This window comes from Benincasa hispida, chromosome 8 (genome assembly GCF_027475165.1).
Source record: "Benincasa hispida cultivar pf3 chromosome 8, pf3_genome.v1.1, whole genome shotgun sequence".
In the NCBI taxonomy this organism is placed as follows: Eukaryota; Viridiplantae; Streptophyta; class Magnoliopsida; order Cucurbitales; family Cucurbitaceae; genus Benincasa; species Benincasa hispida.
In genome coordinates this window covers 55,470,591-55,495,931 of record NC_143485.1, presented here as the reverse complement: position 1 = coordinate 55,495,931, position 25,341 = coordinate 55,470,591, and the positions used below count along the sequence as shown (strand labels likewise).

Here is a 25,341-nt window from a genome sequence, read left to right as displayed (position 1 = left end):
CTCTTCAGCAACCTGCAATACAAAAGTAACCATATCTTCAAAACCATACCTCACAGGAGGTCCAACACCAACTCTTCTAGCTCTATCACGAGCTATGCTCGGTTGAACTACTCGTGATCTAGAATTCTTAGGAAATTCAACTTCTGATGTTCTAGGCACATTAATTTGTGGTTGCACATTAGTTTCTATAGAAACGTGTTGATCTTCTCCACCTTGATGTTGTAATTCATTCACAGCTGAAGTGAATTACATCTCTACCTGCTTATCAACACTACTATTTTCTCCCACATCAGTAGACGTCACAAAAGGTTTTACAGTTAAGTTAAGCATGGAATTTTCATCAAATATCATAGTCCTACTAAGTATGACTCTATTCTCAGAAGTTGACCAGACTCTATATCCCTTAACTCCATCACCAAAACCCACAAATATACCCTTTTTAGCTCTCGGTTCTAATTTACACTCATTAACATGATAGTAGACAATACAACCAAAAACTTTTAATAAAGAACAATCTGCAGGCTTACCAGACCACAACTCGTAAGGTGTTTTACAATCAATAGCTGTGTGAGGTCCACGATTGATCAGATAACATGATGTATTTACTGCTTCTGCCCAAAACCTTCTAGCCAACTCTGCATTAGAGAGCATGCATCTTGCTCTCTCCAACAACGTCTGATTCATACGTTCTGCAACCCCATTTTGCTGTGGAGTATTCCTAACAGTGTGATGGCGAACAATCCCCCCAGCTTTACAGAACTCATTAAATTCGGATCCACAGAATTCTAGACCATTATCAGTTCACAGCCTTTTGATCTTCTTCCCAGTTTGATTTTCAATCACTATCTTGCACTGCTTGAAATTCTTGAAGGCTTCACTTTTATGTTTCATCATAAAAACCCAAGTCATTCTTGAGTAATCATCAATTATAAACAAAAAAAATACCTACTGCCTCCAACAGATTCAACTTTGGAAGGTCCCCAACAGTCTGAATGAATATAATCAAGTGTCCCTTTTGTACGATGAACACCTCTTGGAAACTTGCTGCGATGAAGCTTCCCAAATACATAATGTTCACAAAATTCAAAATCCTGCACCTTGTGCCCACAAAGAAGATCTCTTTTTGACAGAATTTGCATCCCTTTTTCACTCATATGACCAAGTCTCTTATGTCATAACTTAGTCATATCATCCTTATGAATGACCGACGATGCAATAACAGCATAACCTGTTATCGTGGAACCTAACAGAAAATATAGTGTTCCACATTTTATGCCTTTCAGAATTACCTCAGAACCCTTATAGACATATATTACTCCACCTTTACCTTCAAAACTGTAACCCTTACTATCGTGTACACTGAAGGATATCAAAGTCTTCTTCATTAGTGGAACATGCCTAACCTCTTTTAAAGTGTAGAAGGCACGATTATGTGTTCATATTTTGACTGAGTCGATTCCAACTATCTTGCACACAGCACCATTAGCTATGCTAACATTTCCTCTATCTATTTGCTGATAGGTTGAGAACCACTCTCTATTTGGGCACATATGATAAGATGCCCCAGAATCAGGAACCTACACATCATCAGAATGTGACTGTTCATTCACAATTAAAGCTAGATCTCCTTCAGAATCGATCTCGACTTCTTCAGAATCGATCTCAACTTGTGCAACAGAGGCGGATGCTTCCCTTTTGTCACACTTTTCCTTCTTTTCCTGATTCCTTTTTATCTTAGGACATTCCAATGCCCCTTTTCTTTACAGTAGTTACAAATATCATCTAATCTTGAACCCTTTGACTTCGAAAACTTTTTATTCTGGTTTGACTTCTGCTTACCAGAATTCCTATGTCCCTTACTCCCTGTAGCAGCTAACCCAGATGCTAAACTTTCTGTAACTGAACTTCCTGCATTCTAACGATCCTCTCTCATAAGCAACATGGACTTTGTACCTTCTAAGGTTAGATTTCTTTCCCTCCAATATACGAGTCAACGAAAGTCTCATACGACAATGGCAAAGATGTCAACAGAATTAGGGCAGCATCCTCATCATCAACCTTAACCTCTACATTATGCAGATCTAATAAAATTTTATTTAATTGATCAAGATGGTCTCGTAAAGACGTACCTTCCTACATACGTAGATGATACAAACATTTCTTCAGAAACAACTTCTTGGTTAAAGATTTCGTCATGTAAAGACTTTCCAACTTCAACCAAAGACCAGCGACAGTTTCTTCATTTGTGACCTCGATGATGACGTCATCAGCCAAACATACCATGATCATCGAATGAGCCTTCTCCTCAAGAGTCTGCCACTTTTCGTCATCCACGGCAGCCTTCTTTGACTTACCCGTCAGCGGCGTCCACATACCCTGCTGCTTTAGCAGGGATTGCATCTTGATCTACCATAAACCAAAATTGTTCCTCCCGGTAAATTTGTCGATCTTTACGTTCATGCCAGACATCTTCAATTGTCGAACACATGCGGAATTTCGAAAAAACTCTAACAAGGCTCTGATACCAGTTTGTTGCGAAATCGACAATTAAAGAATACAAAAAAAAGAACGTAGAGATAGGGAAGATCGACACACAGATATACGTGGTTCACTAACAGTGTGTTAGCTACGTCCACGAGCAGAGGGAGAACAATATTATTTGAGAGAATGTTTTCAAAATTACATCAAAACGGCGCCTCTAGGGTTAGAGAGTTTATATAGCGCACTACTCTAAACCCTAGGGTCAGTAAAGAGATTTAAGGCATTTCAACAAAAACATTATGGGCTTGGAATTCCTGAAATACAAGTAGTAAGTGGCTCGTAAAGCTACTAATGTATCAGCCCCAAGCTTAGACTGTAAAACACCAAAACAATAAACAGGAAGAATAGCCATTCCAGCAACAAGCAATGGAACCCAAGCTGTATCTTTGCCATAGAACAGAAAAAATGTGGCACTGAAAGCCAATACCATAGTAACTACTGATAGGAAGAGCGTTCCAAGTCCAAACACCAATTTTAATGGCAGCGAAAGAAGGAAATCTTCTTCTGCACAACGTGATGTGAGGATCGACAAAAACAATAGTATTGCAGTTGAAGATGAGATCAAAGCTGTTGCATCTGATATCACAAAAACAGTGAACCATTTGTTGTAAAGAAATAGAGGACTGCCTGTGTTGTTGCTCTCGATGGCTCCACGGTTGTTGATGTTGTTGTCGTTGTTGTATCCGCCTGGTACGGTGAAGATTGCCGCAAAAACTACGGTGGTGATTAGAGTTGCAACCAACATACATGAATTTGCTGTTTTCTTCATCCATTTTTCTCCTTCTTCCACAAGGCCTTTATGTTCTTGAGTGAACAATTCACGTGGACTTAGCTTCCCTTTCGTTCTTCTCATTGTAAGCTCTACGATCTTCTCCACTTGCTTCGATCAACCACTTCATTTATGTTACAATCATGCCTTTAAACTATAAAGAGACTGTAATTTGGTATTGCTAACATTTTGTGTTTTTATTTTCTGGAGATATTTTTTTAACATTTTTTGTTTTAGATATATGAAGGTTCTATTATCCTTATCATTTGGCATTTTAAAACCATAATCTAAACTTAATTGCGTTTGTGATTGTTTTAGCAATTTTGAAGAAAATTAGTGATACTTTTATGAAGATAAATTCCCATATCGGAAAAAAAATGCTTCAGTTGTGATAATTGAGTAAAACTCTAGGTAGAGGTATGTTTACCAATAATTTGAAATTATTAAAATCATTTTTTTTTCCTTCTCAAATCCCTCCATAACATGTTTTTAATTGTTTAAACTAAATTATACAAAATATCCTAAACTTTGTACTTTATGTCAAAAATACCCTCGAACTTTCAAAAGTTTAAAAAATATTCTTAAATTAAACTTACCAAAAAAAATTCAAAAATACCCTTGATCGTTTTGGATAAAAACTATTAGTGTTCTATATCAAAAATACCCTTAAACTATCAAAAGTTTCAAAAATACCCTTAAACATTAAAAGAATGAAAAAAAAAACTTACTATTAGTATATGAACAGAAATTGTTAATACTCCCTTACTTCTCTATTTTTCCTTTGTTTTCTCTCATTTCTCTTCTTCAAATCCTCTTACTCCCGTTTTTGTTAACTGTTTGAAATTTTTTATCTCAAAAAAATAAAAATAAAAAAGTAATAAATAATAAATCTACCCATTTCAATTAAGATATATAAATTATAATGAGAAGAAAATGAATAATTGTCGAATACTTAAAGTCTTAGTTCTACTTTGGTTGCTAAGAAAATAGCATATAAGAACGGGATAAATATATAAAAAAAAAAAAATGAGAGTATTTATATGAAAAAAAAAATGAAGACATCTATATAATTTATTTTAAATTTAGTTTTTTCAAACTCAAGAAAACTTAAAACAAATTAATCACTATAGTAGCATCTTGATTTTTTTTTTTTTAATTTTAGAATTCTTTTTGTAACAAGACATTAAGTGTTTTTGTTCATATACTAACAGTAAAGATACTTTTGAACAATTTTAAGCTTAACACTAGTTTCAATACTTTTAAAAGTTCATGGGTATTTTTTAAATAAAACACTAACAATTTTCATCCAAAACTAACTAGAAGGATAATTTTGAAGTCTTTTTTTTTTTTAATTTTAAAGGTATTTTTTTACCCAAAGTATAAAGCTGAAGGTCACTTTGATAATTTAGTCTTGAATATTTGAGTTTACACAATTAATTAGCACGACTTTTTACAAGTAAAATATATTTGAGAAGATTTGTTCAAATTTAATAATCCATCAAGTATGGAGAAAAAAAAAAGTACCTTAAACCATAGAAGCTCTCGATGCATTTGAAAGGCTGCTCCTGAAACTCGATTAAGATGACTTGGATCTGCCATTTTGGCTGCTAATTCGAGCAAACTCATGTTTTCCTCGTCAAAATAATAAGGTAAGTAATCCAAAAACTCACTCATTTCATAAATTAAACCAAAAACACTCTCTTGTCTATTCTCAACCGCTACGTGAAATATACTCTTCCTCCCACCATCCACGTTCCATGCAAGATCAGGATATTCATTTGTTAACACTTTCAAAAATTCAACATTTCCAACTCTTGCTGCTTCATGTAACATACTTGATGGATTCATCATGAAATCCAACAACTCAGTTTCTGGAATTACATCCAGAACAACACGCCACATCAGCTCCACCATTTTATAAGCTTGTATTTGCATCATTTTCTTTTGCTTGAACCCTAAACATTATCATGAATTTATCAAAATAAATATATATAATTTGTATAAAGTTAAAATTTTTAATACAAAAAACTAAGCTTACATTTATTAATATATGATTCCCACATGGTTGGTTCATTTTTCTTCCCAATCGCACCGGACTTCCGAGCCATTATATGTAAGGGCGTCTCATTATTGAAGTCCCGTTGTAGTGTTATTATCTCGTTCCATTCTAGAATCAGCAAAGCTATATCTGGCAAAAATAAAACACGGTTAAATTACCTACCAAAGGAGTGATTATTAATATCACAAGGTGAAGTTTAAAAATATGCTATACTATATAAATTCAAATTATATTAAATTAAACGTGGTTTTCAAATATAGAAAAATAAATCGAAATATTTATAAAATCTAGCAAAATTTCAAAATCTATCAAAGACATTGATAGATACCGATAGAAGTTCATCAGTATCTATAACTAATAGATTCTAAAAATTTGTTATATTTTGTAAATTTTCAACAGTTTTGTCATTTTGAAATAATTTTCCTCAAATTAATTATAAATTAATGAATAGCTATAAGGACACTCTTAGAAGAATATGTAAATTTAAGCAAGTAAAAACTTTATAAAACAAATACAATTATCCAAGTATTCCTAAATATTTGCAAAAGTATTCCTACAAAACAAACATAGTTATCTAAAGATATCAAACATATGAAATTCCAAACATCTAAAGATTTTGGTTATCAACATAGTGCCCCTAAATTAAAAATGCTTGTAAATAAAATCAAGTTTGTCTGGTTGCACTACATTAAAAAGAAAATAATAATTAAAAATATAACTATTTTTTCTTAATTATCGCATATTTTATAAATTTCCATTCAATCACTAGCCATATAAAATACACTAATTTTTTAGAAAAGGAAAAAACTATCAATATTAATTAGCAGAAAGAACAAAAAAGTAATGATATTGAAGGAAGAGAATTATAAATGACCATAATAATCAGCTGAAATAGCACCAAGAAGAAGCTCCAGTTGCTCTTGAATTGACAACGCATAGACGGGAGTTTCGGGGAGGAGATAAGAAACCATATCCTTGTGTTTGTATCTTGCAGCAATCAAAACAGGAGTTGTATTTCCAGAGCCACGAATGATAGGCAAAGCTTTATATTTACGCACCAGTAACTTGGCAATATCCACAGCGCCAGATGCAGCCGCAATGCAAAGGGCTGTGTTTCCATATTTGTTTTTGGACGCCAAGTCGTGCTCGTCCAGCCGATCGACTAACTTCTCGACGAAACCAGCCCTCTTAACTCTCGTGGCTATGTGAAGAGCGGTTTCAGATCTGTCGCTTATCACCATTCTTAAGGCTCCTGGATGCATCATTTCCATTTGCTTTGCACTCTTCCAGTCCCCTTTTAATGCAGCTTGATGCATCATAACACGTAGTGAACGATTCTCCATTCTTAACCCTAATCAACAAACAACTTTTTACCTTATTCATAATATTATTATTCTATATATCGTTGGAATGTCTTGTATTCATATTTTCCATATTTATGTTATCTTTGATTAAGTACACTATATAAATTCTTGACTATAAAGACGTCTCTAATCTGTAATATAATGTTAGTCACTCACGTAAATTCTAATGTCGATTATCTACCGTTGTAGTTTTTTAATTATCTTTATTTGTTGATTTCATAATATATAAATGAAAGAAAAAGGGGTTGAAGTGTGAAAGGGGCGCTTCACAAGATGATTCAACATGGTAGCTGCGAAATATGAACAGAAAAAAGAAAAGGGAAAAGAGAGAGAGAGAGAACAGTTACAAGAAAAGCTGAAGCTGGGAAATTTGGACCTAGCCCAACTAAAATCATTCTTGGGTTCTGGCGTTTTACTGCTAATATCAAGTTGGTGCTGATTTTCCTCATCCCCTGGCTCCCGAACAGACTTGTGGTCATGAGGGAGAAGGGTTGGCTTATTGGAAGAAGAAGAAGGAGAAGAAGGAGAAGAAGAAGGTGGCTTGTGAGTCGATGGCATCTTCTTTGCTTTAAAATGGAGATTGATAGATGGCCTTCTATTTGAGATTGATATTGGCCACTAAATAAACTCTCACTAATAGTTTGAATAAATTGAATGGGAAGTGTTTTCTCCCCAGAAAAAAAAAAGTGAGCAATATACAAATATATGTATACAAATCATTTTATGCATGTGATAAATTGGATTACTTCATTCACTTCTCTGATAACGCTAGCTACGAAGAGCAAGATATAAATTACGAGTAGTACTTGAATGTATTTTGAAATGTTTTTCTATTCTTTCAGTCCAACTAATCATACAACATATATTTGTATATATATGTGTAATTTCTTCTTTAAAAAATGTAATTTTTTCATGTAACAAACTTTAAATGGACGATTTAGTGAATTTTTTTTTTAAAAAAAAAACTTTTTTAATTGAACTCAGATCGATTTAAGAGCTAATTTCATTGTTTGCAAATTAGAAAATGAATTTCCCTATATTAAAATTTAGATAAGCGTGACAATTATTTTATTTTTAATAAAAAAAAAAAAACACTTCGAGACTGATGAATCTCCCAGGATTATTGAATCCTACTATAACAGTCAACATTATGGAAATGGAAAGTCAACGAAGTTAACTTAATCTTGCTAGCTGGCTCTTTTTGGAGCCAAGTCAATAATAATAACAATGATAATAATAATAACAACAACAATAAATAAACATGGTTGCTAGTATTTTTAGTCAATTTAAATTTGGTACTCTCTAATAAACCGGTCGCTAAGCCCTTTTTAAACATAGAAAAATAAATCAATTTATTTATAAATATAACAAATTTTTATTATCTATCAATGATAAGTACTGATAGACTCTATTAATATCTTTGTCTATAGTAATAAATAGTAATATTTTGTTATATTTGAAAATTTTTTTAGTAGTTTTACCATTTAAAATAATCACCTTTAATTTTAACCTAAATGTACTAGAACTCTTTTCAACTTGTTCCTTCAAATGAAAAATTATTCCTTCCAGCTGTGTCTTTGGGCTTTCCTCCACTCCTTTTCTTCCTCTGTGCCCCTACTTTTGTTGATTTATGAAATTTGGATAGTGGATACAATGAAGGTGTTACAAATGTGTTAACTTAGTTGAGATGCTTTCATGCACTTACCAATCGACATGGTATCTCTTTTTAAAAAAATGAAAATAAAATTGTTAATAAAAAAATTTTCATTAAATATTATTTTATTAACCTTTGTAGACAGAAGATTAGTTGAGAGGTTAATTGGCACCTGAAACTCAATATCATTAACTGCAAGATTCAGTCCACCAATCATTAGAAACTATTTTCTCTAAATTTGGATGTCTAAATGGCATGTTCATGTTAGCTTGTCTGTTAATTAAAATGTTAAGATAATGACAAATTCGCTTCAGGCTAACAAATTTTAACTTTCTTTCAATGAAACAAACTTAATACATTCAAAATAAATTAAGAGTTTAATAATATTAAGAACAATATTGAAAAGAAAAACCCTTACACAATTATATATTTTTCCTTCCTTTATAAAATAAAATAATTGCAATTTTCGAATTTTGAATTCAAATATTTTTTCATCTTTTATAAAATAAAAGCTATAATTAAATTTTGATTTTAATATTTTTTTTAATAAATAATTTTTAAAATATTATAGTTAATTATATGTTATAATAATTACAAATACTAACTATTATATTTGAAAGCTCAAACACGAATGAATTATAATAACTCACTTTATTCCATTAAAGTTGGGTGTTCAAAGGATCCATAGATTTTTCTGATTTGTTTTGACTTGTTTCGATTGAAACAATAATTTATTAATAGCTTACTATATGTTATTATATATTACAATAACATGGAAACTGAGGAACTTGAACCTTGGACTTTTTGTTTTTGTTAATAATATTTACTTTCATGCTGGCAAATATATAAGTGGATAAAACGTTCACCTAATAGAAGATTTAAAATAATTAAATGAATAAATAAGAATTTATTTGGTTCGCAATCCAGATTTTATTTTATATTTTCTAAATCACTAAGTTTTGGGAATATATGTTTGGTTGACAACTCAAATTTTATTTTTAAAAAATATTTTTGGATTCTGTAATCCAAAAGTGCAAATTCTAAAAACAACATTTTTATGTTTTCTTTTGTATCTAGAATTTGAATTCTAAAATTTAAAATAAAAAGTTATATTAAATAAAGATAAAAACATTTGGAAATGTAGTATATCATGTTATAAACCCAATTCATTTTTTTTTTAAATGTAAAATGTATATTATGTAATGGATGAAGTTAAAATTTAAATTAAATTAGGTTAAATTCCAAGTTTGGTCCCCATGTTTTGGATGAAGTTAAAATTTAGAATTTAGTTCCTATGGTTTAATAGTTCATATGGTTTGTTCAATCCTCTTAAACAACCCCTACTATAGGGACTATTTATTATGAAGCTTTTATCAAACCCTTAAAGTGGTATGATTATAAACCATAAGACTTAAATTTCAACTTACACCAAACCATAAGGATCAAAATTTTAATTTTTTCTATAAATTATATAAGCAATAATCATACAAACTTTTTAAACATAAAACGTGTTCATAAATAAATTAACAATAATTTTTGTGAACTAGTATTTAGTGGGTAACTACAACTAGTTTACAATTGTATAAATTTGAATTCAATTTCTGAATTCTGCTAACAAACACATATCTGAAAACATGAAATAAAACTCTGTTTTCATTTAATCTTTTGTTTTTAAATTTCTGTTTTTAGATTTTATACTAAACAAACCTTAAACATTTTACACGTTTTTAAAAAAATGTAAAACATTAAGGCCTCATTTGGTAACCATTTGGTTTTTATTTTTATTTTTGAAAATTAAGTCTATATCATCCACATTTTTTATCATGATTTATATCTTTATTAAGTACAATGGTTAAGTTCTTACCCAAATTCAAAAAATAAAAACAACTTTTTGAAAGCTATTTTTTTTAGTTCTCAAAATTTGGCTTGATTTTTTAAACCATTAGTGAAAAGTAGATAACAAAAAAAGAAATTAGAGGTAAAAGTAATATCTATAAACTTATGTTTTAAAAACAAAAATAAAAAGTAAAATGGTTACCAAATGGGACCTAAATGTATATCATATATTTTGATCAATTATTATTTTATGATATAATGAAAATATAGATTATTTTGGTCCTCATGTCAATATGTCAAACCCATGAACGAATAAAAAATATGGATAAAAATGTCTGATATGACGACAACAAATTATCATCATAACCATGATCGCCCGAGTAAATGACATCCTAATATATCTATGCTTTGAACTGAAAAACTACTTTGAATGAGAAATTGATTGATTTTGGTGAGCTTCCTAAATTATCATAAACGTGAGAATAAATGGAACGTGAAGTGCAAAAGAACAGATACTGCATGTGAGGCAAAGAATCCGTATCGATATCGATACTGTCACACCTCTTTTCGAATTACTCTCCTAATCTGAGAAGAAATGTGAAGACAGCAATCACCAACTCTTTTGTGACAATTATTGTCGACTTACCTCCATGAACCTGCGTTCCTAGTACCTAATAAACAGTTTATATCTTATAACAGATCATTATCACAAGATCAATATAATTAAAGTTACAAATACCATACATCAGTACACTTATTTACACACATCATAATTAAGGGGTTCAGTAGTCTATCTACATCAAACATAAAAACTCTACCCATACTTCCTACAACATGACATAATATCCAAAATTTACAAAGATGTGATGAGCCACCTAAACTTCAAGTTCTTTAAGATGTGATTGAAAGGTAGAATTGCTAGGCCTCAGGATGACGACCGCTACCTGGGAAGGAAAACATTAAAAAGTGTGAGATTTAGATGCCCAGTGAGTGACTTCTTTAAGAAAACATGTTTTCATTAACTCAAGATGTGAACATGTCTATAGTAAAACATTTACATACACATTCCAGGGTTCAAAAATAAGAATTTAAGAAAATTGAAAAATCATAACATGTAAACCCTGAACTAAAACTTGTCAATACTCCCTGTAAAATTTTTCTACTCCTTCACATGAATATGTGAGAAAGTCATTTTGCTCGATCCCAAGTAATCTTAGTTGAGAGAAAGCCCTTTTGCCCGATCTCATCAATGTCAATATCATAAGTCTTACGTGCATGTAGGACTGAATATGATCTTGCTTACTTTATCATACCTTTGGTAATAAGGATCGTCATATAACTAGGTACCTTACCATACCTTCAATACAAAATGTTCAGGAGTAGGTTTTACGTAGCAAATATAGGTTTTACATAGCAAATATACATGTTAACATCATAAAACATCATATCCATCATCATACTTAAGAGAATCAGTGAATAACTCATTTTAAATGTTAAGTCATCTTATAAAACTCAAGTGGGATGCATAGAAATTACATGTAAAACTGTCTTTAAATCATTAACATGCGTTCATGCTCGATTTCCTTTATTAAAGCATGCGTTGAAACATCAAGATAAAAGTAGCTATGCGTTCAAGAATGTATAAGTAGAACACATGGTCAATATTTCAAAAACCAGTCACTCACTATCTTTGGGTTACTTCTTTAAAGGAATGTAGGCCTCCCCTATATGCGTCTACTATGTAAGGATCGTAAGAGCTTTTGGTTAACACATTAACTTCCTCTCGAGCTTAACTTATTATTCAAGATAATGCATAATAAGCCTCAATTTTAGTTCGATGCATCATTTCATTTCATTTCCTTTCCTACTCGACACATCCTCAGTAAATTGTATTTAATACATACCATAATTAACCAAATTTTTACCTTGCGATGAACTAGTGGGTGGGCGGTTTGCAAAAAAATACTTTTGAGTGTCAAACTTGTTGGTTTCGCTTATGTGATGATCGTTTGCCTACACTTAATGCCTGTTGGTCAATTGCTTGCATATGCATGGATTGCAGTTCTTGCTTATTCATCAAATCCAAAAATATAAATTTCACTTCCAACTTGAATAACTTAAATTCCATATATAATCTCATGAAACTTCCTTCTAAGAACTTATTCTTAAACAACTCAACTACCTTACTTTAGAATTCCAACATCTGGTTCCTTTACCCAAGCTTGGCATTAACCAATTTTACCACTCGTCCACGTGGCCTAAGCTTCTCGAATACTTGAAGAAATTCTTCACTTTCAGCCGAACTCCTTAACAATTTTCTTCTAGTAGCCTTGGATAAACCCTTTCAACTTCAAGCTTCAAGTTGGAAAAATTTCACTTCTCTTAGTTCATGTAAAATGCCAAAATTCAACACCTTCATTCAAACCCTCCTTTTATACTCAGGTTGTATGGTTATTACTCTTCTTAAAATGACAACTGACACACTTAACTCATCTTAGGGTCTCTAAGTAGGCCACATAGCCTTATGAATAAGTGTTTAAACTGAATGCTTAAGTCTCTTATCAACGACCAGGTTTGCGTTCCAGTTAGCTTTCTGCCTTAGCCAACACATACCATGGCTAATGCCACATCCCCATCACTCACGAATATATGCTGGTTTTACTTAGGTCACTACTCATTAATGCATCCCTTGCTTCTAGAATGCCTTAGCACTCCTCGACACTTCTCGGCTACCATGCGTTTACTTAGGCAACCTCAATTTTCCGTATACTATCCATCCTAGGCCCTTACTGACCTTTAAACCCTTGACGCATACCTCCTGTTACATAGTCAATTTTCCACCTTAGGTTCTTAAGCCCACAACGCCAATATGTTCCTTACTTGTCTTAGTTTTCTCAAATTTTGTTTAAGTGTTTGCTAATCCTTACTACCCGAGAGCACCTCATTGAAAACTTAGGAGATATTTTTTTTCCCCATCTTTCCCCACATGCATACTCATTATAACTTCCATAATATTTCAGGTACTATAAACATTATAACCACATGCTTACAAGAACTTATGCATATAATTAGGATAATTTAACACGTAATCAAGGATACTTAAACAAGATTAACTAGTAAAAGAGGGTTAAGGGTTTACAAATACTTCCCAGATACGTATCTAACATGCGATTTGACATATCTGTTTTAGCGTTGACCTTTTTTTAAAGAAAAAAAAAATATGCAACACATCTAATCTTTCTCAACCTAAAACTAAAGAAACCTATTTAGTAAGCTCACTACCCTAGTCCAAAACTAAAAGAAATAAAACTAAAATAAAAGATCAAACCTTAGAATCATTTGATCTTCATCTTCATGTTCGAGTCTCCCACAAATCCCCACAAAAATATAACACACTTGAACATCTTTAACAATTCAATGAAGAAGTTCTTTTTTTATTTTCATACTTCTCTCTAATTTTTTTCTTCTTCTCTAATCAATCCAAGTCCTTTTTTTATTGCATTCGATTGACTATTGTACTTCAATATCTCTTATTTTGCTTTTCGTATTGTATTTTAAACTACTGTTATTAACTTGACATTTTATGATTCGTGGATTTAGTGGATTACATTTTTAGTATCTTTATGTTAAAATTACTTATATCTAAGATTTTTTAAAAAAATAAAAAGAACTTATCTTCAGAGTATCAATATCCTAGTTTTTTAGAAATTGGTGCATCACCTTAACCTATCATATCCATATCCCGTATTCCTATCTGTTTACTGTTTCTATCCTTCATAGCAAATATATAGAAGAAAATTATCATTTTATGCATAAGGGGGTGTTTGATAAATGGGTATAAGTTGTTGGGTTGGGTGGGTATTTATTACCCATGTTTGTTAAGCCCATAAAGAAAAACCGTAGGTTATTAAAACCACCCTTTTTGCCCACTCAAAACTAACCCTAAAAACCAGTGATATTTTCATTTTCTTCTCTCTTCCCACATCTTCGCCATTTGGATTCTCCCCAGATCTAATTTTTTTTATTGTCAAACCTTTAGAACGTCACTTTACAAAAATTTGATATGATGATTTGGTTCATTGTTTTTGTTGGATTTCTTCCAATGACCGATCTTATCTTATGTTACGTTCTATCTGAAGCCCTCACTGTGTTATATTATAAGTATCGAAAAGAACATATATTTTGTGAATTTTTTTTTGAAACGGCCACATGTTCGATCGCTTCATATTATTTTTGTGATCTTATGAAAAATGTTATTGTACTATATCACATTCTCACCATCATAATCAAATGAAAGGTAATTATCCTATGTAAATATAATAAAATAAATAAAACAATAAAAGATGAATTTCTCCACTTTCTCCAATTTTTTTGGATTGATCATCAATATGTATGTGTTTTCTAAAACTCACCAAATACCGCTATTTATAGGCAATTTGACAAGTAGGAGATGGATTACATGAATACTAATAGTGTGTAATCTTGAGACACATGGACAATATGTGGAGTAATGGATAAGTGACACATGACTAATGGACAATTATAATGAGTGTCTTCATTACACTTAATTTAACATATTTATAATAAAATTCAAATTGAGAATGAATAAAATTATTATTTCTTGTTACTTTAAAATAACTGGATGTCAAAAGAGCTAGATAGCAAGCAAAGCAACTCGTTGACTTTCCAAGGGCTAATGTGGACTAGTGAGATGGTGGAGCGCAGATGTATTAGTTTTGAAATTTACTAATGTGGACCCGTAAGATGGCAGTGAGAAGTAATTTTTGGAGGTGTTTGATAAATAGATATGAGTTGTTGGGTTGAGTCGATATTTATTATCCATGTTTGTGTCCATAAAGAGAAACCGTGAGTTATTAAAACCACCTTTTTTGTATTTGTATTATGACATGGATATTATAAATATTGAAAAGAACATATATTTTGTGATTTTTTTTTTTGAAACGGTCACATGTTCGGTTGGTTCATATTATTTTTGTAATCTTATGAAAAATGTTACTGTACTACATCTCATTCTCACCATCATAATCAAATGAAAGGTAATTATCCTATGTACAATTTCAATTTCAAATATACTATCCATATTATATAAAAATAAACTGTATGATATGTTAAATAATAATGTTAAGTTAGTAAGATTCAATATATATATATAAATATATACAATATACCAATTAGTAATTGGGATAATTATCTTCAATATATATACATACATTCAATATATATACATACAAAATACAATATACCAATTAATTGAGCAGTAATATGAAATGTATTTTGTTGGTATATTTTACAGATTAAAGAGAATTAGAATTATTACAATTTTTTAAAAGAATATATGAAAAATAATCTATTATCTTCTACAAATTGAGAAAAAAAAACTGAGATTGTCTAGTTTATATCATAAATGATTTGAGAAAATATGTGTATATTTGAAAATTAATCAACAATTGCAAAGCATAAAACTAAAAAATGAAAGAATGAAATAGAAAATAAACAAAAAAAATAGAACTAATCTCATTCACAAAAAATTGCATCAGATCCCCTAACTCAATTCAACTCAACTCTGCACAACAAATACAGACAATAATTATCAACTCAACTCAACTCTGCAAACAAACACAGACAATTTAACTCCCCAGATAAATTAACTCTCCAGATAATAATTACCAACTCAACTCAACTCAACTCAACTCTCTACTTTTATCACGCACCAAACACACCCTTTAAGTTTTTTCAACAATAGGTTGGTTATTAATTTTGTAAAAAGTTACTATTATCATCTATGGAATATATGTATTTGAGTTCTAAATTATAAAATAATAAATATTATAACTAAAAGAGAAAGAATAGAAAATAATAAATATTATAACGAAAAGAGAAAAAGATGATGAGTAGAAAAAAAATAAACAATATAACAAATAGTAAACACGGTAACAAATACAATTTAAAATATTAATATTGTAGCTAATAGTAGATTATAATAGTTGAAAACATCAACTATTATGATTGGAGCCTAAAAATGAAAGTGGACTATAATAGCTCATTCCATCGATTTGAAGTTCAGGATCCAAATACCCCTAAATATCACAAAGGGTTTTGGTAATATATATAGGACTTCTTGCAACTTTGGCAAAATAAATTTAAAAAATTAGGCCCATAGCTTGGATTTATTATTTTTGCTAAAATAGCAAAAAATAAGCTCCACCCATGTGATACCCTTGATATATACTTGGTGCACTATTGATATACACTTGATACACTACCGATACACTATGAACATACACATGATTGATACACTACTAGTATACGCTTGATTGATACACTACTAGTATACGCTTGATACACTTGATACACTGCTGATACACATCTGATATACTATTGATACATGGTTAAAAATGATTAGTTATTTAAGTGTTTTAAAAAAATCATAAAAATAATTATTTTTGAAAAACAATTTTTTCTCTAGTTATTCCAAACACGTCCAAATTGTCAAAATAAGTATACTAAATGAGTGTTAGTGAGCTTTAGGTTAAATCCTCCCGACCTATTGTAAATTTTTACTTAAAAATGAAAGAAAGAACATTATTTCAAAATGAAAAAAAATTACAAAAGGGATAAAAAATGTAGCAAATAAAAAAATTAAAATGGGTAATAACTCATATTACTACAAATAAAAAATACAAAAAGTATATATAAATTAGCAAAAAAATGCACAACTAATATATTTTAAATGTAATATATATATCAAAAGACATAAATTTATTGAGAATTTTGCCATATTTATAATTTTGTAAAAATATGTTCCTAATTATACATTTTAGATTTATCATCCACTATCCTATTGGATGCCAAAACAGCTAAGTAGCAAGCTGAAAGCTACTTTGTTGGCTTTCACATGGCTTAATGTGGACTAGTCAGAATCGTGGACCGCAGAGTATTAATTTTGAAATGACTAATGTGGACTGAGAATTCCAAAAAAGTACTTTTGAAGATATCATTAAATAAACACTATAATAATAAAATAAAAAAAATAGATATGAGAAAGAAATAATAAATATTGTAATAAAGAAAGATTTGGACTAATAATACTCACTAATTGAAGATTATATAAATAGAATCAGCTATTATAATTGGACCTCAAACTATAAATGGATTATAATAGCCCACTGCAACTACTTGAAATTGGCATCTAAACACCTTTAATTTATTGTTTTAATATAAAATTGAAATTAAGATTCTATAATAATTTGACATTGATAGAAATACTTTGAGTATATGTATAGTAAATCGTATAAATTTGTGTATAAAAACATTATTTTTTTTAGAATATGTATCCCAAACCGTACAAATTTTTTGTTCTAGTTCAAATTTTGATGATCCTGACAACGTTATGCTTGCTAATCGTGAAGTGTTTCTAAGAAATGAAGGTTATTCTCATAGACCAACACGAGTCCTCTCAATAAGTTTCTTAAGAAAATTTCCTAGAGGTCGCCCAACATAGAATTACTCAAAAGCTAAGTACAATTAACTTTTGAATTCCTATGGTTGAGCCACCAAAATAGATTATGCACCTTGTTGGTATTTGTAGTAATTTTTAATTATTTAAAGTTTTTCTTAATCATACTTTCATATCTCTCAAGATCTCTCTCATTCAAATGTGATCTCGATTAATTTGTGTCTTTCCTAAATTCGGACATTACAACCATTAATTATGTCTCTTTATACAAGTCTTTCAAGTCTCAATTTTAGCCAACATTGACAGACTATCATTAATAAATTATATGTTTTGTGATTGGAGTCTATTAGTGATAGATTGCAATCGTTGATAGACTCCAATGATAAACAAAATTGATCGAGAATACAATTTTTTTGGTATGCAATTGGTTTTGGTTATTTGGGATCTTTTACATGGGTTGAGTTGGATTTTTTTTTTTTTTTTGGTCATATTTGCAAAATATTTTATATTAGGCTCTAATTGCTATTATTTTCTGATAGATGGTCAATTATGCAATTGTACTTTTTTATTTTTATTATATTTTATTTCTTTCTTTGATAAGGTTCAGATCGCCAAAGTTGGAGCTGCGTATCCTTATTTTTCGGCTTTCGACTTCCTAATAATTATTTATGCTGTTCTCAGCATGCTTGCGTCATCAAAGAATTGGTGAATGACATCCTCCCTTTTTCCTGAATAAATTAATTCTCTTAGGTGTGTTTGGTGCGTGATAAAAGTAAAGAGTTGAGTTGAGTTAGAATTGGTAATTATTATCTGGAGAGTTAAATTATCGGGGAAGTTAAATTTTCTGTGTTTGTTTACAGAGTTGAGTCGAGTTGATAATTGTTGTCTGTATTTGTTGTGCAGGGTTGAGTTGGAGGATCTGATGCAGTTTTTTGTGAATGAGATTAGTTCTATTTTTTTCTGTTTGTTTTTTATTTCATTCTTTTATTTTTTAGTTTTATGTTTTGTTATTGTTGATTAATTTTCAAATATACACATATTTTTCTCAAATCATTTATGACATAAACTAGACAATCTCAATTTTTTTTCTCAATTTATAGAACATAATAGATTATTTTTCATATATTCTTTTCAAAAACTATATTAATTCTAATTCTCTTCAATATGTAAAACATACCAACAAAATACATTTCATATTGCTGCTCAATTAATTGGTATATTGTATATTGTATGTATATATATTGAAGGTAATTATCCCAATTACTAATTGGTATATTGTATGTATATATATTGAATCTTGCTAACTTAACATTATTATTTCACATATCATACAGTTTATTTTTATGTAATATGGATAGTATTCCCGTTGGGCTTCTCAACTTCACAACATGTTATCAGCATGAGCTACTATCGTTTTTCCAGCTAAAGGTGGGTCATAAAGGTATGTCGATTTTTTTTCCTCTACACTATAATTAATAAATTTAATGTTATTGTGCATATATAATATCTATTAGATTTCTAATATAAATACAATATTTGATGATAGTGATGCCATGACAAATTTCACAAAATTAGAATTTGTCGCCCGTAATATTAACGACAATAATTATTTGTCATGAGTGCTTGATGCTGAAATCCACGTGGATGCTATGAATCTTGGACAAAGTATTAAAGAGAGAAATACGACATCCAGTAAGGAAAATGAAAAAGCTATGATTTTCCTTCGTCATCATCTCCACGAGGGATTGAAAATGGAGTAAATAAAAGACCCCCGTGTTTTGTGAAAATATATGAAAGAGAGGTATAATCATAAAAAAATAGTTATTCTTCCTAAAGCTCGTTGTGAGTGGATGCACTTAAGACTACAAGGTTTCAAAATAGTAAGTGATTACAACTCCACATTATTTAAAATCAATTCAAAATTGTTATTATGCAGAGAGAAAATTACTGATGTCGATATATTAGAGAAGACATTTTCTATATTTCATGTCTCGAATATTCTCCTACAGCAGCAATATCGAGAGAAAGGTTTTAAACAATATTCTAAACTAATTTCATGTCTTCAAGTGACCGAACAAAATAACGAGTTATTGATGAAAAATTATGAATCTCGACCAACCAGAATGACACCATTCCCTAAAGTGAATGTTGTGAATTTTAATAATAATCTTGGTCAAGGTCGTGGTCGTGGTGGAGGAAGAAATAATTATTATTTTCGTGATGGTTGTTCTAATCATTCAAATTTCAAAAGAACCAAACAAAATGAAGATCACAAACGAAAAGTTCCACAAGATAAGAGTTAAAAAGCGTGTTGAAAATAAATGCTTCCGATGGGAATGACTGGGTATTGGTTACATACCTATCGTATGTCAAAACACTTAGTTGATCTCTATCAAACATCCCTAAAGATAAAAGAGAAAAATGTAGAAGCAAATTTTGCATAGTATGATCATAACATACTTGACCCATCCCATATGACAATTTTGGATGTAGCGGACTTCTTTGAATCTTTTGAAGAGAAAATCAGCAGAATTGATGGAATATCAAGTGTTTTCTTTGACTTTGAAAATATCTAGATTTAATGTTATTATTTTTTTTTTATCTCCATGGTTTTTTTTTTTCTCTTAGTAGATGTTAACTTTTGTAAACTCAAAATGTTGTTTTTCTTATTGTAATTATTTTCTTTTAATGAAGAAACCTGGATCATTTTCATATGTTGGGTGACTAAAAAATGAGTAAAGTGAAGGAACCTTTGAAGGTCCTTGAGCAGAAGTGTGGAGATCAATCCAAAATTTATTTTCACAGAATCAACATTACAGAATACAAACATTATGAGTAATAATAAATTTACAACATGAAAACATAAATGAAAAAGGAATTAGAGTGAGAGAAGACTTACCCTTGAAGAAACCTTCTTCACGAATTTTCCTTCTCCGGATCTGTCACAAGTAAACTCGATCCAAATGATCACCGCCACAAAAAGAGCCTCTTGTATTTTCTAATGGGATGAGAATCACTAAGGAGTTGTGGGCTCTTAGAACTTTGGAAGAAAGGGAAAAGATTTGAGAGTGGAAGAGGGGAAGAACAGAGAAATTGAGAACTTTTCTCAGAAAAAAATCTGTCATTTTCTGTCAAACTCAAGGGAAGAAGAAGATGGTAACCTCTCGTTGCACCCCTCCCACGTACGTATGTTGTAGAGAGAAAAAGGGGGAGAGAGTTACAACTCCCTCCCAAAATTAATTTAAAAAATAAAAAATTTAATTAAAAATAATTTTAATAAAAGATTAATATATATTTATATGATAAGCACTTTATCATATAATATATATATATTAAACTATATATTATATCAAATATGAAAGAATGATATATCATGCAACGGAAGACTACAGAATCAATAAGCACTTAAACTACATTTAATTTGAGTTTTAAGCATGTTGTTCATATGTTATTCAGAAGAGGGTTTGAAACACATATCCTTCACAAGTTCAACTGAGATCCACCAAGATAGAGCTTGAAACTCCGAGAGGACTACCACCGGGATCTTCTCTACTATGCTCAAGTTGGAATGTGTAGTGGAAACACTTAAATCAAGTTGAATTGATGAAGAACCAATGAGGGGTATGTAGGGTTTTCAAGTTATCACTTCAGCAAGTATAACACAGAATGCTCCCTCTTTCTTCATGCATGAAGCTTCTTTATATAGGTACAATTCATGCAAATGTACAGGGTTGCATGGTGGGTAGCTCCAGCTTGAAGATCATCACCAAAATGCAATTGAAATTTAATGATATTCCATCAAACATGTTAGTGGGATTTTCCCAAAAATAAAAAAACCCATTAACCTACAATGATTTCAAAAATCATTTTATTTAACTTAATTTTATAAAATTAATTCAAAATAATTAATTTAAATAAAACTAATTTAAATTGATTTTTAATTAAACTTTTTAATTAAAATAATATTAATTTAATATCTATATTAAATTAATAAATTATCAATATCACCAATAAATCAATTTTATGTTTAAATCATAATTTAAATATTAATTGATTTTCTAATTTTGTTTAATTTCAATTAAATTAAATTTTTTAATTGTATCATATACAATCAATCGAAAACCTTAAAAAGATTTTGAATCTTTCAAATTCGTGACCCTAATTTCATACATCAATACTCAATTTGTTATTCCAATTTAATGAGCTAGTAGAGGGACCTAATGGATCTACAGATCATGAGCTCATAAGATCTGTAATTAATTCGTTAAAACTCTTTAATCGAATTAATTACCATTCATTAACTATCAAGACAAACCACTATAGCTCGAACTTCATATCTCGAACCAAGCCCGAGGAGCCGAGGACTGGACCTCCACTTCCATTCCATGGATGACGAAGCGGATAGTTTATTCATGAGAAGAAGTTGTCACACCCCAGAGAAGTCGATCCTTCAAAATTCATTCTTCTTGAACTCGCAAAATCGATTTTGAGTACTTTTGATAGGAAGTGAAAAACGAGTGTCTAGTTGCACTCTCCTCACTATAGATATATTTTTGTCCATATAAACCATAATTAGTAAGTCGATCCTTCACAAGTCGTTCGTAATTACAGCTGGGTTAAAATTATCGTTTTACCCCTGTAAATACATCTTGTTCTTTAAGTTTCCACTGACCCTCTAATGAATAATTTGATTCATAATACTACACATGAATCATGTCCTTCTCTATCATGAGAAGGCAGGGCCTCGATTGTTCAAGACCTGAAATCAGCAGTTAAGAGAACAACGTATCTGCTAACCGTAAAATGGGTAGGAGTGAATTACATCTTGCAGGGCTATGTCCCCAGCTATCCATCTGGTCTTACCCCCAAAATGGAAGGCTTATTGAGCAGTGTTGTTGGACTACTCTCACTCGTGAAAATCAAAGGATAATCCCGAATAAACAGAAGTTCATAGCTAGCTCAGGATTAAGATCGAGTTATCCTAGGTTACATAAGTATGAAATAGTCAATTTTAACAGTAAATGGTCGTTAAAAAGAAAAGTGACTATTTCGTGGTTCAGTCTATATGCAAACTCATTTCATATGATGCCTCCACTCACATGTCTCTACATGAATGATCTACGGATCACATCATCTGTATTACCTATACAAACTGGGCCGCATCCAATAGTGTTACTAGGATGAGATACCCAATTTCATCCATTTACTTATAGACCATCTAGGCTATATACTATTAACTTGATCCTGTTTATGTCACCACATAAAGTTAAAGTATTCATACTATAGCCATGGATATGTTTATTGGATTTTCATAATAGAATGCAAAATCAACAACTTTATTGAATAAGATACTCAATAATATTTTATTGATAAATAGAATGTTTAACACAAATTTACGAACTGCGAGTTCTAAGACATTTCCAACAATCTCCCTCTTGGACTAAAACTCCAGTGAGAACAAATATATACAATACAATGTTGAGAAATATAAAGGAAAAAAACAATAAACTAGGGCATCTCTAATACCATAGCTATTCTCCCACTTGCCCTAGATTATGTTGCTCGGAGTCCTAGTCTGACCAGGTGGCCCTCGAACACTTTAGTCGAGAGAGCCTTTGTAAATGAATCAGCAAGGTTGTCTTCAGAGGCTATCTTCGTGACGATCACGTCTCCTCGGTGTACTATCTCTCTGATAAGATGGTACTTTCTCTCAATATGTTTTCCAAATTTGTGACTCCTTGGTTCTTTGGAGTTGGCAACAACACCACTATTGTCACAATACAGTGTGATAGGTAGGTGCATATCTAGAACTACTTCTAAGTCAGCGAAGAATTTGCTTAGCCATACTGTTTCTTTAGCGGCTTCACATGTGGCTACGTATTCTGATTCCATTGTAGAATCAGCAATACAACTTTGCTTAATGCTTCTCCAAATTATAGCTCCTCCATTGAGAGTGAAAATTGATCCTGAAGTAAATTTCCTTGAATCTACGTCAGCTTGGAAATCAGAATCAGTGTATCCAATAAGGATCAAATTCTTAGGTCCATACACAAGCATATAATCTTTCATTCTCCTTAGATACTTGAGGATGTTTTTGACAGCAGTCCAATGACTATGTCCTGGATTGGATTGGAACCTGCTGACGATTCCAACTGCAAAGCATATGTCAGGGCGTGTACATAACATTGCGTACATCAAACTCCCAACTGTAGATGTGTATGGAATTCTTGTCATTTCCTCAAAATCTTGAGATGTCTTAGGACACTATTCCTTTGACATGAATTCCATGTCTAAAAGGTAGCATATCTTTTTTGGAATTTTGTATATTATATCTTGACAACATCTTGTCAATATAAGATGTCTAAAATAGTGTTAGGGTTCTATTCTTTCGATTCCAAAAGATCTATATTCCTAGAACGTATTGAGCATCACTCAAATCTTTCATTTGGAACTGTGTTGCTAACCACCTCTTTATGTCAGCAAGGAAGGTTGCCTTATTCCCAATGAGCAAGATATCATCAACATAAAGAACCAAGAATGCTACAACCTTGTTGACTATTTCCTTGTATACACAAGGTTCGTCAACATTCTGTTCAAAGCCATAAGATTTGATTGCAGTATCAAATATTATATTCTAGGATCTTGAAGCTTTTTTTAACCCATAAATGGATCTTTTAAGCTTACAGACTTTCTGTTCCTGTCCTTGTTCGATGAACCCTTCTGGTTAAGACATAAAAATACTTTCATCAAGATGGTTGTTCAAAAATGTTGTCTTGACATCCATTTGCCATATTTCATAGTCATAATATGTGGTAATGGATAGAAGTATTCTAATCGATTATCATGGCAACAGGAGAAAAACTTTCTTTATAATCAACCTCTTCTCTTTGGGTAAAACCTTTTGCCACGAGTCTGGCTTTATAGGTTTGTACCTTGCCAGTTAGGTCTCGTTTTCTCTTGTAGATCCATTTGCAACCTATAGGTTTAATCCCATATGGTTGATCTATGATAACTTGTAGAAATACAAGTTATTTATACTGTTTTATTTAGATATTGCAGCCAAAAGAAAGGAAAGTTGCATCAATTGTATAGAAATTAGCTAAGAACTGCAAGAATTATAAATTATCGTCAGTACACCCACTGACACCATTGTGATGGTAGAAAAGAATATTTCAAGTCTGTTTTACAGGAAATCAAGTCACCGCATGCATTCATGGCTCAAGATAAAAAGAACAACGCATCTACGTCGCATTGCGCCAATCATTTTGAAACGAATAGACGATCAACGCAATGATGGCGCATGCGACAATCGATCAAGAGCTAAGTGATTAACACAACTTCAACCACATGCGGTAATAAAAAACAACACCGAATACGGGTAAACGATCGAAGATGCAAAAGGGCAACACAATTACGAAGGATCCAGAGATGTGTACAGCTGACCGTTGTGCATTTATGACAGGATTGATCGCGTAACAAAAGGAATATTCACTCCACCATTTTCGAAATTGCCATTACAATAAAATGGGGTCAACACTGCAGAGAGTCAAAGCTGAGCCTATAAATAGCCTCTGAAATTCTATTGGAAAATATACTTGATACAGGCATATTTTGATATTTGTATATTGAGCGAGAGACTGG

General features: G+C 31.2%; 1 protein-coding gene and 1 pseudogene across 1 annotated transcript; both read right to left on the bottom strand.

Moving 5' to 3' along the window:
* Positions 1–2,600: 2,600 nt before the first annotated feature.
* LOC120083657 (uncharacterized) lies at positions 2,601–7,464 on the bottom strand. Its single transcript, XM_090316552.1, has 5 exons — positions 7,081–7,464; positions 6,244–6,720; positions 5,349–5,498; positions 4,835–5,265; positions 2,601–3,421 (listed from the first exon to the last, which is right to left on the bottom strand). The coding sequence occupies exons 1-5, from the start codon at positions 7,289–7,291 to the stop codon at positions 2,744–2,746; spliced, it is 1,947 nt and encodes a 648-aa protein (XP_090172678.1). The 5' UTR covers positions 7,292–7,464; the 3' UTR covers positions 2,601–2,743.
* Positions 7,465–23,253: 15,789 nt separating this feature from the next.
* On the bottom strand, positions 23,254–23,934 carry LOC150034697 (secreted RxLR effector protein 161 pseudogene; annotated as a pseudogene).
* Positions 23,935–25,341: the final 1,407 nt, after the last annotated feature.